The sequence below is a fragment of the Onychostoma macrolepis genome, chromosome 11, assembly GCF_012432095.1.
Source record: "Onychostoma macrolepis isolate SWU-2019 chromosome 11, ASM1243209v1, whole genome shotgun sequence".
Lineage (NCBI taxonomy): Eukaryota > Metazoa > Chordata > Actinopteri > Cypriniformes > Cyprinidae > Onychostoma > Onychostoma macrolepis.
Genome location: NC_081165.1, coordinates 12,582,379 through 12,601,758, shown reverse-complemented (window position 1 = coordinate 12,601,758; position 19,380 = coordinate 12,582,379). Strand labels below are relative to the sequence as shown.

General features: G+C 37.8%; 1 protein-coding gene across 3 annotated transcripts in view; it reads left to right on the top strand.

The window, feature by feature from the left end:
• The window catches only part of thsd7bb (thrombospondin, type I, domain containing 7Bb), a 76,846-nt gene that overhangs the window by 28,230 nt on the left and 29,236 nt on the right, over positions 1 to 19,380 (top strand). For all 3 annotated transcript variants that reach the window (XM_058792125.1, XM_058792123.1, XM_058792124.1), the window contains one exon: positions 12,219 to 13,059. In XM_058792125.1, coding sequence (XP_058648108.1) covers positions 12,219 to 13,059 — 841 coding nt within the window. The remainder of the gene's footprint in view (positions 1 to 12,218; positions 13,060 to 19,380) is intronic.

Sequence of the window (19,380 nt, the reverse complement as noted above, 5' to 3'; positions counted from 1 at the left end):
CATTCTCACATATAATTTAAAAAAATATATTTTTTGAAAGAAATAAATACTTTTATTCACTTTTAAAAAAATGACGAACATTGAAGATAGGAGCAGGAGAAATAACGTACGAATGGTGGGGTTCATCGGAGCTGGCTTCATTAGAGATAATCTTTCCAAGTGGATCACTTCCCTGAAAGGCCGTGACATCGAGATTGACCGGGCCCATCGCGTTTATGATGGAAGGAAAAACTCTGATCGGCCACGTACTCTCATCTTCCATGTACTAAGGTGGCATGACAGATCGGCGATCCTGAAGGGTGCTCGGCAGGCATATCCGGTGAAGTATACGTAGGACAATGTCACGCTACTATTTTTATTCCGACTTTAGTCCAGCCACAACTACCAAGAGAAAGAGCTTTAATCCAGTCTTGAAGAAGATGACAGCACTTGGTCTCCAGCCCTTCCTCACCTATTCGGCGGTAATTAAACTACAGCACAAAGGTGAGCAGATGACATTCGACTCTCCTCAAAAGGCGGAGGATTTTGTTACTTCACTGTCACTGAAGACGTATTCTGCAGCACTACAAAGCAGCGGGAAGGCGCCGGCTGCCGTCTCCATCCTCTCAGCTCAACGAGGGTAAACTAACGATGAGGTCTGTGGTGATCCTAACTGCCCTGAAGAGGACAGTAACAAGGTGGCCATGGACACTTGTCAATTTCTTTTTGGAATTTTGCCCCCTGCCCTGCACGTTCGTTCACTGGTTGGTAAATAATAATGATTTATTTTCTTTATTTTTCTTTATTATTATTATTATTATTATTATTATTCGGGCTGATGGAGAGCAGGTTCAATCACTACGCTTTTGGCTCAGTGGGCCTTTTGGGGACATGCCTTGCATTGAAGTGGACTGGTCACGCATCAACATTTGTTTCTGTTGTGTATGCAGACCTACACTCTCTGTAATGTACGGTCTGCTTTGGTTTTTATACACAGTTGTTCGTAGTTCCTTGTTTTTTTTGGGGGGGGGGGGTTTCTATGCCCTTCAACAGACATCAATACTTCTATTTATTCTGCTTTTCTTTTAAAAGAACTATGCATCTAGGATACATACTAATTAATAATTAATTCCTTGCATTTATATAGCGCTTTTCTAGACACTCAAAGCGCTTTACAATGTGAGGGGGTATCTCCTCATCCACCATCAGTATGCAGCATTCACCTGGATAATGCGACGGCAGCCATATTGCGCCAGAATGCCCACCACACACCAGCTTACTGGTGGAGAGGAGACATAGTGATGAAGCCAATCAGTGTATGGGGATGATTAGGTGGCCATGATGGTCAGAGGCCAATGGGCGAATTTGGCCAGGATGCCGTGGTTACACCCCTACTCTTTTTCGAAGGACATCCTGGGATTTTTAATGACCACAGAGAGCCAGGACCTTGGTTTAATGTCTCATCCAATGGATGGTGCTTTTTCGCAGTATAGTGTCCCCATCACTATACTGGGGCGTTAGGACCCACACAGACCACAGGTTGAGCACCCCCTGCTGGCCTCACTAACACCTCTTCCAGCAGCAACCTAGTTTTCCCAGGAGGTCACCCATCCAGGTACTGACCAGGCTCAACCCTGCTTAGCTTCAGTGGGCAATCAGTCTTGGGCTACAGGGTGATATGGCTGCTAATGTTTACATGTCTCTGGCAGTATGGCATTGCTTTTGTTTCTCTTCACTTAAACAGAATCTTGGCATTTCGAGCACACAGTGCATGTGCTGAATATCTTATCATTGAATGTGAATGGCCTAAATTCTCCTATTAAGCGTACCCTGATATTAGAATATTTGCACTGTAAATCGATTTTCTGTGCCCTGATACAAGAGTCTCACTTAAAACAATGCGATGTGGCACGTTTTCAAAACAAGTATTACAAACTGGCAGCCTTCTCTTGTGTCCCTAATAAAACTAAGGGGGTGCTTATCTTAAGTTTTGTTTACCAGCATCATCATTTTTTGTCTTTTTTTCAGTTACGTTCTGCTCTCAAGGCCTATTGAGTTCCCTGGGCATCCCCTGTTTCATAAAGAATCAAAATTACCAACAGGTGTGCACATCCCAAACACCCAGATCGGGCTCAGGTGCAGAACAACTAAGTAATTTAAACAAAAACAAAAGGATTGAAATCCGCACACTGAAAATAGCTGCTCAAAATGAATTTATTAATAGCAACGTTTCGACCCTCAGGTCTTCATCAGGCTCACCAATGAAGGACTGATGAAGACCTGAGGGTCGAACGTTGCTATTAATAAATTCATTTTGAGCAGCTATTTTCAGTGTGCGGATTTCAATCCTTTTGTTTTCATCCCCTATTTCCTCTCATCCTATATGGGATTGGATCGCACCACCCTCTTGTCGGAAATCTGTCTCTTTAATATATGGTAAACTTAATGATCACACTGCAAAGTCTTTTTTTATTAAATCTATCTGGAATTGTGAATTAACAGATTTGGATTTATCGGTCGACTGGGAGAGGGTCTGGTCTAATCTAATCTTAACTTCTAAAAACTTGGTTCATCATCTTATCCATTTCAAAGTCATCCATTGAGCATACATAACTCCTTACAAGAGGTTTAAAATTAAACTGCAATCGACATATAACTGTCATATCTGTAACACTGTATCAGCAGGTACTTTTCTCCACATGTTTTGGGAATGTTCAATTGTTGTCGGTCTGTGGACTCATGTGAATTGTGTTTTGTCCTTTTTGCTGCAAATTGAAATTGTTATGGTGTGTCTGTTGCTTCCCCTCTCCCCTGCTGTTTGTTTGTGTGGATGTTGTTTTGTTGATTTAAAAAAAAAAAAAAGTTGATCACAAAAAAAATTAATAAAAATCTTACTGACCAAAACATTTTATTTTAGCATGTTTATATTTCAACAGGATTAATTATTTAAAAAAATCAAAATAAATAAATAAATATAAATATCACAGTTTTGTTTTAAAAGATGACAACTAGTTGAACTATGGCCTCCAATTGACAGTTTCTTTTAAAAGGTTGACTCCCTTATTGTAAAATTCAAACACTGGATGGATGGATGGATGGATGGATCAAAAGATGTCCAGTGCAGATGAAGGCAACTGTATAAGTGCTTTATGGACAAAGTGGTGATGATAAGGATGCAGAAGTTTTGTGTGAAGCGGTGGTCAGTTCTCGGAGACTCTGAGTGAGTTTCCTCACGTGCTGTGCGTGGATCGAAGAGCAGCTCTGCAGGGCCACAGGGGTGATGATTCCTGGAATGTAAAATCGATACTGGTTTCATCCTGAAAGAGTGGGTCCACTTTCGTACTGTCTATGAAGAAACACTCATTTGTCCACCTACACACTTGCTTTTGTACTCAAGGTCTAATTTTCTTCACCTATTTTGTGCTTAATTTTGTTCATTTTCCCTCTTCTGGAAATGAGAAAACTGTGTGCAGGCAAGAAAGCAAATTCTTGAGTTTAAAGCACTCTGGTGGCTTGAAAACCTCATTTTGAACCAGTTCCCTGGAGTTCTTCTATCTGACGTCACAAACTGGACAGATAATGACTCTGTCTTGCAAAAACAAGAAGGTGAAAATTAACCTTCAAGAGAGAGATGAAGATGGCTAGCATAAGGGAGTCTCATAACTAACAGACATATTAAAAGCCATAAAGGCACTTTAATGCAGGAATTACTTTCATGCATCAGCCACACTCAACCTTTTCAGCTACACTCTTCATATATAAAATGCAACTCACAAGTGCTTCACAAGTGCCCTAGGATTCATTTTATACAGTGAAAGCCCAAATAACACATCACCATGATGTTAAAAAATGTACGAGATATGTTGTTGTTGTTTTTTTTTTGCATGGCATGAACAGAACCAAGAATGAAATATGACTGCCTGTATGATAAGACAGTGGTGACCTCTCACTCTATAAACTCTGTAAATATGTTTGAGGGAAGCAAATGAGGAAAAAAAAAAGAGAGAGAGAATAATTTTCTCCTTTTTCAGTTAATCTTTTTTTCTATTGTATGAAAATGCCCAGAGAAAAGACCTGAGCACTTTTTCAGCAGTGAATATTGAGTTTCAATTATCATTTTTCTTTTGTTTTCTGTTTAATTCATCAATTTCTGTAAGTACTAATTTCTTTTATTCTTTCGGTTCGATTGATTTTCTGGGTGAATGAAGAGAAACCAGCACCATGTACAGATGTACACACGCTCATAGAGCCTTTCACAAAATCATAGATGGTGGTCATGAGATGAATAGGATACCTGCTAAATCAAAAGTCATTGTTCTCATAGTGGAGTTCTCGTTCACAAAAGACTATCAAAAGGTTGGATTAACATAGAGACTACAATGGATAATTGCATTATCTTTATAACCTTTATCTCTAAATCTGGCTAACTACATTTATTTCATTCATTCAGTAAGTCAGTCACTTAAATAGTAGCTCCAAAGTGTATACATTTATACATTTACACATACATTCACAGGAAATGCATTTAAACTTATATCAGTAGCAGGGGCGTAGCCACGGGTGTGCCAGGTTGTGCCGGTGCCACCCACAGTGGCAGCTGGCACACCTAAAAACAAATTCAGAATTATTATTTTTTTAATCGTAATAAACATGGGCGGCGCTAAGGAGGGGCGAGCAGATGCTTCAGCACCCCCAAGAAAGACCAAAGCACTGCCATAGCACCCATAAGAAATGAAATAAAATAAAAACATTTGACTTATTACGCATTCATAACTCGTGCATTGCAATATAACGTGACATGATTAGCAGGCGCACTTTTCAATTTTATTTTAAAATGGATCGGTTCCTTGTGCCAAGTAGGCCTGTCCCCGACTAAAGATTTCACTAGTCACACGTAAATTGATTAATATAATAACCCAGGCTACTAACCGTCCTTTAATATATAGGCGTATAGCTTATTCCGCTCAAGCACACGTATAAAACTTGCAATGGCAAAAGTAGGCTAATGATTATGAATCTGTTGGGGAAAGGAAAAGAAAACATTTTAATTATTTGTTAATAAACTAGTGATTTCTTCTCAGTCAGTGTCGGCTGAAAAGATAAAGTTGCCGAATGCGACGCTGCACTCGCCATCTCCACATGAACTTTAATAAAGAAATGTACCTTTTCATTCCGACTACGTAATTAGAGATGTTATACTATTTTTACAGGCTATATCAGCCCAGTCTGTTCTGTTCTGTAACGTTAGTAATACACAGTCTTGGTGTTTTTTTTTGTTTTTTTTGCACATTAATCTGACAGTAAATGTGGCACACCCAGTTTTTCTGATGCACACCCAGAGTCTCTTTTCTGGCTACGCTCCTGATCAGTAGAGTTCAGTGCTTTGGGCTCTATTGATTTCCATTTTATGGACAAAAAGAGAAAGTAAGTCATACAGGTTTGGAATGATAGATTTTGGATGAAGGTACCACACTTTAAAATGAGCACAAGCAAAATGCTTTACATTGCAGGTTTTAAATGATAAAACAATAGATACGTTGCTCAAAATGGAAGTACTTGAACGTTTCAGTTGTCAGATGTTATTGGAACATGTTCACACAATAGTTAATGTAATAAACTTCATTTGCAAGGACACCTGTGTGCTTTGACAGTAAACTCACGTCATTCATGTTTTACATTCAAGCAAATAAAAATATGCCACAGAATCATTGCTTTCCAGAGCAAGATCCAAAGCCTTTCACATTTAAGACATCAGAATCACCAGTCCTAACCCCAGACTCCAACCGAATTGTGACAGGCCAAAAACAGCTCCATTTCCTTTGCTAAAGCATCTGTGATAGGCAGAAAAGCACTGTAATTGCATCTGTGACCATCAGCAAGTAATTAATCTGTCATGTGCCCTATTGTTTCACCCAGGATGCATCCAAAAACTGTGTGAGTGTCAGACTAGAACATTTCTTTGCGCTGTTGAGGGAGGATTTTACCGTCTCCAGAGACCTCTGGGTCAGGAAATGTGTTTTCTTTCTTTTTTTTTTAATGTGTAAACAACACTAATGGCCCTGACACTTTCAGACATCATAAATACATAATTTGATTTATTTCGGCATAAACAATGGTTGCATTGTTGAGTCATGCTGTGTAGCATATGTACCAATGCACTTGTTCATTAGCAAGGCCGGTAGCCAATCTACAATTATACTTATCTCTCTAATTCAGCTAAACAGAATGTGATTTGGTTTAGCATTGCATCTACGTATATGCTCTGTTTTAACATGTTACAAATATAAAACTTTTTAACATAGTTGTGTAGCATAGCATCATGGCATCTAAATTTCTGTAGTCACATTAGTTACTGGCCTAATGTCTGGTTTACACATATAATATTTTTAATGTATAATACTTTATAGTTCAGAAGTTTCTTGGGCAGTAAGAAGTTTTATTTATTTATTTATTTTTTTCCCTAAAGAATGGAATATTAAGCATATTAATTAATATCATTTAATATTAAGTGTATTAAATTGAATAAAGTGAATCATGTGTTGCAACACTAAAGTATTAGCAGCACAACTGTTTTCAACATTGATAATAATAAGAATCAGCATATTAGAATAATTTCGATAAGATCACGTGACAAACCTGGAGTAATCCAGTAATTTATCAAAGGAATAAATTACATTTTAAATAAAATTAAAATAGAAAACAGTTATTTTCATAATATTTTTGATCAAATAAATGCAGCCTTGTTGAGTATAAGATACTTTTTTTTTTAAACTTATCAACCTCAAAATCTTAAATGTTAGCATATACTGTATTTAAAATGTGAATTGTTCTCAGATGCTTACATTTTGTTTAGTATCACATTACATAAGAGCTTAAGATCTTGTTGATTATAATGTAAGCTAACGATATTTCTAAGAATGAGAGTGATCTAGTTTTGTTGCAGTGCTGTTGTTTGCAGTATATACATGGTAATATCATTGCACTAAAGCACTAAAAAACATTCCACAGCTGTTAGCTTGATATTGTTCTAGGCTGGAGAAGACTTCATCTCAGAGTATGCAGCTAACAATGCTAAGGTCACAGTTTAGATTGCCCGGGAATGCATGTGCTGATGAATATGTATAATTTTGCATTGTTTAAAGTTGTTTTGGACTATAAGTATCTGCCAAATGCAAAACAAAATATAAATGAAAAAAAAAAAAAAAATGGAAAGAGACCAATAAACAGCAGTGATACAGCAGTACAGTGCTGTTGTTTGCCGGAGGTCTTTATAATGGAAGTACAGCCACTGAGGAATCCCACCATAGAGGGAACTCTGGGAGGCTTGTGTGTTGTGGATGATTAAAGCTTTTGAAAGTTTGAATAGCGGAAAATAACCTGTCTCGGGTGTGTTTGAACCAAAGCATCTGATTGGTGCTAATGAAATTTATCCAACAGTGGAGGCCGATGGGTTTTGCCTGGAGCAAAAAAAAAAAAAAACCCTGCAGGAATGAAAACCAATTTCAGTTTTCACTCAAAATTAGCTTTTTCCAAGTTAATAGAAATTGATAATGTGGATTCTCCCAGATAAGATACCGTACTTCAAACTGTATCTCTGTCTTTGTGCTGCCAAAATTGAGTAAAACCACTCCCGATCTTGCAGACAGTGACTTTGCTTGTGATGCCCTGGGAGTGACCTCATCCCATCTCACAGCTTTAAGTTGCTGTGGCACCATGGGACAGGGTCCTACTCGTATCTCAGTTCTGTTTCTGTCCGCCTGCCTGCTGCGTTTCAATGATGACCACATGAGAGACGGAGGGAGATAGAAGATCAACTCCCCGTGAGACATACAATTCAGTCTGAAAGTTGGAAGAAGCTTGTCACAGCTGTGAGGGTTATTGTGTGTGTGTGTGTGTGTGTGTGTGTGTGTGTGTGTGTGTCTTCCAACAAAATGTACCTAAAAATATTTGGATTCTTTAAAATGTCAATGTTGTTGCTTTATATATCAGAATATCAAACTAAGAGGCATTTATTCATTTTAAACACAAATAGCACATGCACACTTTTCACAAAATTGGTGCACTGCAAAAACACTTTATGATTGCAAATTTTTAGTGGATTATGGGTAATTCCTGGGATTCTGTAATATTTCAGTCCCCCTGTCCCCAATTTCTAAAGTGGTGGTTTACCAAAATCAGTTGATTTTCACAATACTTTGGTATGCCCATTATAATGAATAAAAAATAATTATTGAATTTTAATCATTTTTATCATAAAATAATGTGTTATGTCTATCTTTAACAAGGGTTTCGTCAAGTCCCTGAGGCACTTCACTGAGTTTGTACTTAGAAAATTATTAACAAAATGTGCATAGTTTCTATGATTTTTAGCAATAATGTGAGCATTTATTTGTTTTCCTTTCTTGTGAAAAATATTTTTCTAAAAAAATGCAAAATATTTAATTAAAAACAGACTTTAAAGTTATGTCCCACAGTCTGAACTCAATCCCATCACACTAGACATTCTTCCAATAATAATTTAGTCTCCACACATATGTGACATCATTTACCAGAAATGGCATCATCCAGGTATCTTTAATAGTGGTGCAGAAAATGGTTAGTATTATCATAATTTTCATTGATATTTTTGAGGCATATTATAGTCAGGGAGGGTACTGTCAAGCTTAACAACTCAACCCCCGTCACATAAAATTAAGATGGAAAATGATTATTTTTCAACATTTTATTTTAATCCATAAGTATAAACAATGTACAACCCGAATTCCGGAAATGTTGGGAAGTTTTTTAGAATTTGAATAAAATAAAAAAAAAACTAAAAGACTTTCAAATCACATGAGCCAATATTTTATTCACAATAGAACATAGAGAACATAACAAATGTTTAAACAGAGAAATGTTACACTTTTATTAACTAAATGAGCTAATTTCACATTTTATGCCTGCTACAGGTCTCAAAAAAGTTGACACGGGGGCAACAAAGGGCTGAAAAAGCAAGAAATTTTGAAAACATTCAGCTGGGAGAACATCTAGCAACTAATTAAGTTAATTGACATCAGGTCTCTAATATGATTAGCTTATAAAAGGGATGTCTTAGAGAGGCAGAGTCTCTCAGAAGTAAAGATGGGCAGAGGCTCTCCAATCTGTGAAAGAGTGCGATTGAAAAAGATTGTGGAATACGTCAAATTCAAAGCCTTTGCAAATCTCATCATCTACAGTGCATAACATCACCAAAAGATTCAGAGAAACTGGAGAAATCTCTGTGCGTAAGGGACAAGGCCGAAGACCTTTGTTGGATCCCCGTGGTCTTCGGGCCCTCATACAACACTGCATCACTCATCATCATGATTCTGTCATTGGCATTACTAAATGGGCCCAGGAATACTTCCAGAAACCATTGTCGGTAAACACAATCCGTCGTGCCATCTGCAGATGCCAACTAAAGCTCCATCATGCAAAAAGGAAGCCATACGTGAACATGGTCCAGAAGTGTCGTCGTGTCCTGTGGGCCAAGGCTCATTTAAAACGGAAAACGAAAAATACATCAAAGACGACCACAAACTCTTCAGCAGCTGGAAACCTATATCAGGCAAGAATGGGACCAAATTCCAACACCAAAACTCCAAAAAATTAAAACCTCGATGCCCAGATGTCTTCAAACTGTTTTGAAAAGAAGAGGAGATGCTACACCATGGTAAACATGGTAAACGTCCCAACTATTTTGAGACCTGTAGCCGGCATCAAATTTGAAATGAGCTCATTTTGTGCATAAAATTGTACAATTTCTCAGTTTAAACATTATGTTATCTATGTTCTATTGTGAATAAAATATTGGCTCGTGTGATTTGAAAATCTTTTAGTTTTCTTTTTTTTTTTTTAATTTAAAAAATGTCCCAACATTTCTGGAATTCGGGTTCTTATTTTATTGCTGCCATATATGGTCTACTCTCCTAACTACATGAGGAGCAGTGGCCATTTTGAGAGAAAAACCACAACCCGTCACAAATATACTGTATGTGAACAACTTCAGATTTTTAAAAATCAGTTAGTCTGTGGTTTTCCTGAATTAGTAAACTGGTTGGTCTTAGGGAACACCTGTTTAATTAGACTGGTTTCAGGTTCATTTGTTCATGATCAGACGTCTGTTTCTTAGGGGACATTTAGATGGAACGCAACTACTTTTAACTTGACACAGTGTATTAATCCAACAGTAGATGCTCAAAAAAACAAGGCAAATTAGCTTGATTTTTTTTTTTTTTTTTTTGAGGGGGCATATATACATCTACATACTGTAATTAGGGCTTAGGGTTTTTTTTTTTTTTACACACGATATACTGTTTTACTGCATTTTTGATCAAATAGCCTTGGTGAGCATAAAAAACGTACCAACCCCAAAGATCTAAACGTGTGAACCAAATCAATATATAATCTTCAAAAGGATATGAAAAATAAGATAATATAATGGATATAGATCTGCATTTCTGGTAACATGGTTTAAACGATCTTCCAGTAGAAAGGTAGAGTAAATGTACCACTCTTCACATTTTCCTTGTTTTTCCATTTTCTCCCCCAAAAATGTCAGTTCAGACAGAGAACAACACAACAACAACTAAAAAAAAAAAATCTCTTTCCTGGTGCTTTTTCTCTCATCGCCTCAGTTCAAAGCGATTATTCCCACATCTAAAGTCTTTAATCAGCATGCCATCCATCAGAATCCTGATTAGCCGGGAGATCTCTGTAGGACAGGCCTCTGCGGTTACAGTTTTACCTGAACCCCCTGCCTCAGAGTAAATTGATATTTGAGTAAGGAGGAAGAGCACACGAGCAGTAATTATCACGCTGTGAGGACCGACAGTCTAATGATCAAATGTGTGTTCAGCTTTGACTGGAGGGGTTTGGCTGACCTCGGTGCTCATACAGTACTGATGTCATCCCATATGGCTCTGTCACATGATTTTTGCCTGCTCCGTTGTGCATTAGGTGGCATTTGGAGGATGGCAGGTCTCTTTGGTGACCTCACCAGTGGACCTCACCATGAGAACATGGCTTTTTACATCCCCTGAGGAACAGTGGCAATGATGTCAGACTTTTACTGTCTGTTTGAAGCATCTGCTTCCTCTGCCTTTCCTCTCTCTGTTCCCATCGCTTCTTTTTCTTTCTGTCCCCTCATTTCTAATAGGAGATAATGGAAGCGGTTGTAACAAGTGGCAAGTTTTGCTGCCTTTGAATTGAAAGATGTATTACTAGGTTGTTGAGTAAAATTTAACATGACTGATCACAAAGGATTTTTTTCATGACTGTGAGGTCGGAAAGTCAAACACATACTGTAGGCACATATAGAATTATTACTATACTAAGGAAAACAGTGTTCAGTAGTGTTAAAACATTGATATTATTACTCTATTATGTTCTTTTTTAAAATACATTTTTTGGATGTGTAAATTTTTTTCATAGTTTTATAGGAATAGTTTAGGTATAGTTTATTTTAAAACTGATTTTTCTAACTTTCACTATTATATTATATTATATTATATTATATTATATTATATTATATTATATTATATTATATTATATTATATTATATTATATTATATTATATTATATTATATTATATTAAACACTACAAGTTCAGGTTCAGGAAGATATTTTAATATTTTTGAAAGAAGTCTAAGGAAGAAATGCAACAGTAAAAACACTAATATTGTGAAAATATTAAAGAACATTAATTTGTTTATTTGAAACAAAAATATTTTTAACATTATAAATAACTTTGCTGTCATTTTTTATTAATTTCATGTATTTTTTTCTTTTCAAATAAATCTTACTGACCCCAAACCTTTAAATGTTCTATTCTATTCTATTCTATTCTATTCTATTCTATTCTATTATATTCTATTCTATTCTATACACTGTTCCAAAAGAGATGGATTTGCAGTAGCCTGTTCACTCCCTATTTTCATATTCTTAGCAGGTTGCAAAATCCAGATTTTTGTTATGTTTTTTTCTCTCTTTTTTTTCTTTTTTCTTTCCTCCAGTTCATTTCTTTGACAGTGCTGTTCTAAAATGATTAAAGATGATTATCGTTCTTGTGTGGCTGAATCCACATGTACAGTATTTCTGTGCTAAAGTGAGATGAATAGCGGCTCATAATTGTGCCTGTTTTGGGCTTTAATAGACAGTGATTACAATAGCAATATAATTCACTTCATATCCTGTCTGCCTCTCGTTTTCTTTTCCTCTAGGTGTATGGGGTGTATGTGTGGCCAATGATTGCGGTTCGGTTGGGCTCCAGAGTCGCTCGGTGTGGTGTGTCCATTCTGAAGGCTGGAGCACACATCAGTCCAATTGCTTTCCATCTGATCGCCCAGCGCACCAGAGAGTGTGTGTGAAGATGTGTGAGTGGCAAAAGGATCTGTTTGAGTGGCGCTTGTCTCCTTGGGGCCCCTGCACCCCGAGTCCTCTCCTCCCAGCCAGTCGATGTGTGACCGCTCAGCGTGGAGTGCAAAGCCGAGATGTGGTGTGTGTGAAGCGTACCAATGACACCACGGTGAGCCAGCATGTGTGTGAAGCATTTTCTGCAGTGCCGGAACGAGAACAGGCGTGTTTGTTACCCTGCCCAATCGACTGCGTCGTCTCCGCCTTCACCCACTGGTCCACCTGCAGTCGCACCTGCGGGTCGGCCCTCCAGCAGCGCACCAGACACGTGCTGGCAGCACCCCTGTATGGAGGAGCAGACTGTCCCAGCTTCACCCAGACACGTCCCTGTAACTATGAGAAAGCCCACCCTGCCCTTTGTCCCTCCGACCAACAGGAATATAGTTACAGTTTGTGGGTGGGGCCCTGGAGCCCTTGCAGACTTAAAGGGACAGCGCCTGTTGGAAAGACGACAGTAGACTTTGGTTTTGGGCTTGATGGGAAAAAAACAGTCAAAGCTTCGTACACCATCAAACGCCACGCTGAGATTAATTACCATCAAAATCATTATGATGAAAGAGGCCACAAAGTATCCTGGGAAATCACCATTGGCTATCAGACTCGGCAACTGCGCTGTATGAGGAGTGATGGGAAAAACGCCATGCTAAGGTGGTAATTCTATGAATGTAGAAATGAACGGGTGAATGAATAAGTTAATGAATTCATCCATTTATTGACCCATCTACCAATCAGTCTAATGTCCATCAATCCATAGATTGATCAGTCCGTGCACCAATTTATTTTATTTGTTATATTTTGAGTATGTAATTTTTATATATTGCCTTATTTTTATTTTTATTCATTTTAATTTAATATTTAATTAATTAAATTATTTAATTTAATTTGATTAGATTTTTATGTCATATATTTTTCATATTTTTATATCACTTCATTATTTTTGTTTAGTTTTTATACTTTTCTTATTTTTATTTTATTTTTATTTCTGTTATTTGTCTTTCTATATTTTATTTTAATATTTTTTTATAAATTTGTATACATTATTTTGTTTATGTTGTAGTTTAGTTTCATTTAGTTTAGTACTCAACCCAGACAGGGTGATTCGGAACCCATGGCTACTTACCAAAAAAAAAAAAAAAGACCTCTGAAATATTGATTTCAGTTTAAATTGTTTTATTATGTAAGAAAAAGGACATTGTGAAGTGAGACAAGAGACATGAAACTAGCACAACTATGTAAGAAATTGGCCAATTTTACAGTTTAGCATTTTGCAAAAATACAAAAAAGTCCACAGACTGCTGCAATTAGTCAGAATGAAGAGAGAGTTGAGTAATAAAAGCTTTTAAAGAACTAATGTAGATTGACTGTGGTCAAAAAGAGCTCCAATGAGGACTCATTACTGATCTGACCATGAATAAATGATACAGGCCTATTAGCAGACAGTTATGCAACAATGTTATGCAATAAATTTACTTGTTTTATTAAATGCCTACCCACAGTGAGGATATTAGTGTCTTCTGTATTAAGCACTGCCATCCTGCGAGTGCAGATGGATTCCCGTTTTACCATATGATGCTGTTTGCATCAAAGAACATGCTGATATTTATGTATGCATTACTGGTTACACTGTCAAATAACAGAATCTAAATTTTACCTTCTGTTGTGGGCGAGACAGAAAAGAGAGAAGTCTTTCCAACCTTTTCTTTTTCCAGCTGAGGGAAGATCCAAAGCTGGCTGCTTATTATTAATTTTTCATTAGATTTTAATGGAAATAGTACTTGTTGCTCCTAGAAAACTACAATAATAAGCTCCAAAGAGAGCACAGGACTGCCATGTGTTGTAGTGAATATGAAAAATCAAGAAACGTTTCTGAAAATATCCACATCCTGTCGAGCATGCTATAGGACAGCGGAAATCCAGTGAGACAAGTAAGCTATGCTTTTTGATTCGCTGCAAATATTTTCAAGTTCTGTGTATTTTTATTTGATTTAAGTCTAGTTCTTAGCACCCATTGAGAGCCATCTATTGACAAAATGTCTAAAGTTGAAGGGAAAAAGAAAAGATAATCTGCTAAAAACATCTATTTGCTTTTGATTAACATGTCTATTGTGCTGAAAATGTCTAAAGCTCAAGAGAAAAAGAAAATATACTCTGCTAAAAACATCTATTTGCTTTTGATTATCATTTCTATTGGGCTGAAATCATGCGTTTTAAACCATATTAGTTTAAACTTCTGATATATGGTTTTCTGAGCGCACACATCCAAAGCAGGCGCACAGAAACACTAAGTTCTCTTTCATGTCTTATTGCACTTAAAATGTCAAATACACACAAATTTATGTTAAAAACGCATAAGTTACAAAAACGCAGTCAGTTATGTATTTTTATCATAATAGGGTGGCTGTGTACACACACTGCCAACACATTTATGTTCAAACAACATGTAAAAGTGAATTTTGCATAATAGGTGTCCTTTAAGGTTTAAAAATGTCCATATAAATCTGAATGTAAATATCCCACCTGAGTGGGATGTGTTTTAATCCCCATCACCAAGTGAAATTGTCCAGTGTTTTTTTACGCATTTGCTTATCAAACTCATTATCCCAGTGAAATATTATTTAATCTAATTCTTTGCTTTCTATTTTTTGACTAATAGCTTTATAATAGTATACTGAAGATTAGCACTTTGTGGTCCCCTATTTAACTAATCTACTAATGTTTATTCAGTGTCAGTTCAACTCTAAAACAAGCACATTTGCAATCAATATTTTGCAAGCAATGCTTTGTTGTCTATGCAGTAGCATCAATAGTGTTACCAACAATAAGATGCTAATGCCAGTCTTTATTTGTCTGCATAATAAATTAACATAGTTTTATGTCTTCAGATTATAAGATTCCCCTTGCGGTTTGCAAACTTTTTCGCATTTGTATTAAGCCAGACTAAACTTCTGAATAAATTGAACACCCACGGACCACCCCTCTCCTCTCCCTCTCCCTCTCCCTCTCCCCCTCTCTCTCTTTCTCTCTCTCTCTCTCTATCTCTCTCTCTCTCTCTGGATTTCATAGTTTGCTTTTGCTTGTTTTCTATGCCAATATATTCAGCGAGAATCAGCAGCAACGCTAAAGCCTTGGAGAGTTCGAGAGACAGCTTGAAAAATGTTCTGTTTATGTTGCTACCTTTTTTTGTCATACTAGCCAGAGGCTAAATGCATGCCAGCAGCTTCAGAACAGGCAGATGAAACCTTTTTTTTTTTTTTTTTTAAAGTTAAGGCGATACATAAACATGAAATCCTTTGAAAGTAACTAAACAGTAACTGTTAATGTAATTTTTAGAATTATAATCTCTCTCTCTGTGTGTGTGCATGTGCGGCGTGATTGTGAGGAGCGTGTGGAGTTACTGAGTGAGTTTCTAACTTTTCCTTTCTGAGTTTATTTATTTCTTTATTTTTTGAATATTGCTGTTAGTTAGAGGAGAAGGTGTTATAGTGGTGATTTTTGTCAGCTTAGCTGATAAAGATGGGCTTAAATTCTGATGGGGTTTTTTTGTTTGTCTGCTCGGCACGCGTGCAAGTGCATGCCGGCAGATGGATAAATTTCCAGTGAGAGTGTTTTGGTCGCTATTGGTCGAGAAATAGGTGCACAAAAAATAATGTCTGCTTCTAGAATGAATAAGGCAATTGTCGTATCTCTGAAGGAAATCGAAATGGTTAGTCAGTTGGTGGAGTGTGGTTTGACTGTTCAAGATGTGTTTGTTCCAGTCCTACCTTTGTCTAATCTTTCGAAAAAAGTGATGTTGTCAAACGTACCTCCGTTTATTTCTGACGAAGCGCTTGAGTCTATTCTAGCTCGCTATGGAAAATTGGTTGGGCCGATTAAAATGATTCCTCTGGTACTAAAAACCCCAGAGTTGAAACATGTCTTGTCTTTTAGACGTCATGCAGGCTCTGATGATATTAAGTGCCGAATTTGAAACGCTTGAGGTGTCTGTTAAATTGACAGTGTTTGGTAGAGACCATAAGATCTTTATCAGTACTGAGACCATGAAATGTTTTATTTGTGGAAAATATGTCCATATTAAAACAGGCTGTCCTGGGATTAAAGAGGCTCAAAGCGCAAGGAATGGTTCAGAATCTAATCCAGTGCAAGATTCAAATGTTTGGAGAAAAATGATTTGGTTGAACCGACTACAGAAAGCGTTGCAACTGATTTGAATGTGGAAATTTCTGCGTCTTCTGAAATGGGAGAACAGTTGTGTCAGGGTGGTAGCATTGAGATTACAGAAACAGATGCGACGATCCCTGGCGCTAGACAGAGTGGAACGAATGATCCTGTAGAGATTGTTGAGGTGTTAGAACAATCTGGAGAACAAGATGGGCCTAAAGCAAGTGATGTCCTGGATGAGGTACAGGCATCAAGCATAATATGTCTCAAAATAATGCTGATCTGTTGGTTGAAAAGCCAACATCACAGGTTGTTGACAGTGATTTGGATAGTGAGTGTTCAGACTTAATTACTGATGAATTAAGTTCTCAGGAAAGTACTGTTGGGAGATCAAAGAAGCCTCGATATTACAGTGAGGAACAGTTAGATGACTTCTTGATTGCTACAAAAAAAAAAATCAGAAAAAAACAAAGATTGAAATGCACTTTTCTGATTTAAAGCTTTTTATTGATTCCTCTGTCTGCTCGGCACGCTATGAAGAAAGCAACACTTGAGGAATTAGATCAGCCTAAAAAGAGCAGTGTTGACATTAATCCCTAAGAAAGAACATCTTGGACTCTTAAAGAATTGGCGTCCTGTGTCGTTGCTGTGTACTGATTTTAAAATACTGTCAAAAGCTTTAACTAATAGGCTGAAGAAATGTATGGCAACTACACTGAACAAAATTATAAACGCAGCACTTTTGTTTTTGCCCCCATTTTTCGTGAGCTAAATTCAGAGATCTAAGACTTTTTCTATGCACACAAAAGGCCTATTTCTCTCAAATATTGTTCACAAATCTGTTTAAATCTGTGTTAGTGAGCACTTCTCCTTTGCCGAGATAATCCATCCACCTCACAGGTGTGGCATATCAAGATGCTGATTAGACAGCATGATTATTGCACAAGTGTGCCTTAGGCTGGCCACAATAAAAGGCCACTCTAAAATGTGCGAAAACCAGTCAGTATCTGGTGTGACCACCATTTGCCTCACGCAGTGCAACACATCTCCTTCGCATAGAGTTGATCAGGTTGTTGATTGTGGCCTGTGGAATGTTGGTCCACTCCTCTTCAATGGCTGTGCGAAGTTGCTGGATATTGGCAGGAACTGGAACATGCTGTCGTATACGCCGATCCAGAGCATCCCAAACATGCTCAATGGGTGACACGTCCGGTGAGTATGCTGGCCATACATGAACTGGGATGTTTTCAGATTCCAGGAATTGTGTACAGGTCCTTGCAACATGGGGCCGTGCATTATCATGCTGCAACATGAGGTGATGGTCGTGGATGAATGGCACAACAATGGGCCTCAGGATCTCGTCACGGTATCTCTGTGCATTCAAAATGCCATCAATAACATGCACCTGTGTTCGTTGTCCATAACATACGCCTGCCCATACCATAACCCCACCACCACCATGGGCCACTCAATCCACAACGTTGACATCAGCAAACCGCTCACCCACACGACGCCATACACTCTGTCTGCCATCTGCCCTGTCCAGTGAAAACCGGGATTCATCCGTGAAGAGAACACCTCTCCAAAGTGCCAGACGCCATCGAATGTGAGCATTTGGCCACTCAAGTCGGTTACGATGACGAACTGCAGTCAGGTCGAGACCCCGATGAGGAGGACGAGCATGCAGATGAGCTTCCCTGAGATGGTTTCTGACCGTTTGTGCAGAAATTCTTTGGTTATGCAAACCGATTGTTGCAGCAGCTGTCCAGGTAGCGGGTCTCAGACGATCTTGGAGGTGAAGAAGCTGGATGTGGAGGTCCTGGGCTGGTGTGGTTACACGTGGTCTGTGGTTGTGAGTCCGGTTGGATGTACTGCCAAATTCTCTGAAACGCCTTTGGAGGCAGCTTATGGTAGAGAAATGAACATTTAATTCACGGGCAACAGCTCTGGTGGACATTCCTGCAGTCTGCATGCCAATTGCATGCTCCCTCAAAACTTGCGACATCTGTGGCATTGTGCTGTGTGATAAAACTGCACATTTTAGACCTTTTATTGTGGCCAGCCTATGGCACACCTGTGCAATAATCATGCTGTCTAATCAGCGTCTTGAAATGCCACACCTGTGAGGTGGATGGTGTATCTCGGCAAAGGAGAAGTGCTCACTAACACAGATTTAGACAGATTTGTGAACAATATTTGAGAGAAATAGGCCTTTTGTGTACATAGAAAAAGTCTTAGATCTTTGAGTTCAGCTCATGAAAAATGGGGGCAAAAACAAAAGTGTTGCGTTTATAATTTTGTTCAGTGTATAATTCATGAGGACCAGTCATACTGTACCCCTAAACGGACAATTTTCGACAACTTATTTTTGTTGAGAGAGATTATTGCAGTTGCTAAAAAACATCAATATGATATTGGACTCTTGTCTTTAGATCAAGAAAAAGCTTTTGACAGAGTGGATCACTTTTATTTACTAAAGACTCTGAAGGCCTTTGGCTTTGGATCACAATTTGTCTCTTGTATTAAACTGCTTTACAGTGAAATATCTAGTATGCTTAAGATTAATGGTTGTTTAACTAGACTTTTTGCAGTAACAAGAGGCATACAGCAAGGATGCCCTCTTTCTGGACTTTTGTATTCAATTTCTATTAAGCCTTTTTTGTCATATTTGAGGAAACAATTGTATGGATTTTGTATTCCTGGTTTTCCAGAGATCCCACCTGTAAAACCCACAGCTTATGCTGATGATATAACTGTCTTTATAAGGAACATTGATGATATGGCTGCTTTGACTTATAGTTTGAAAACTTT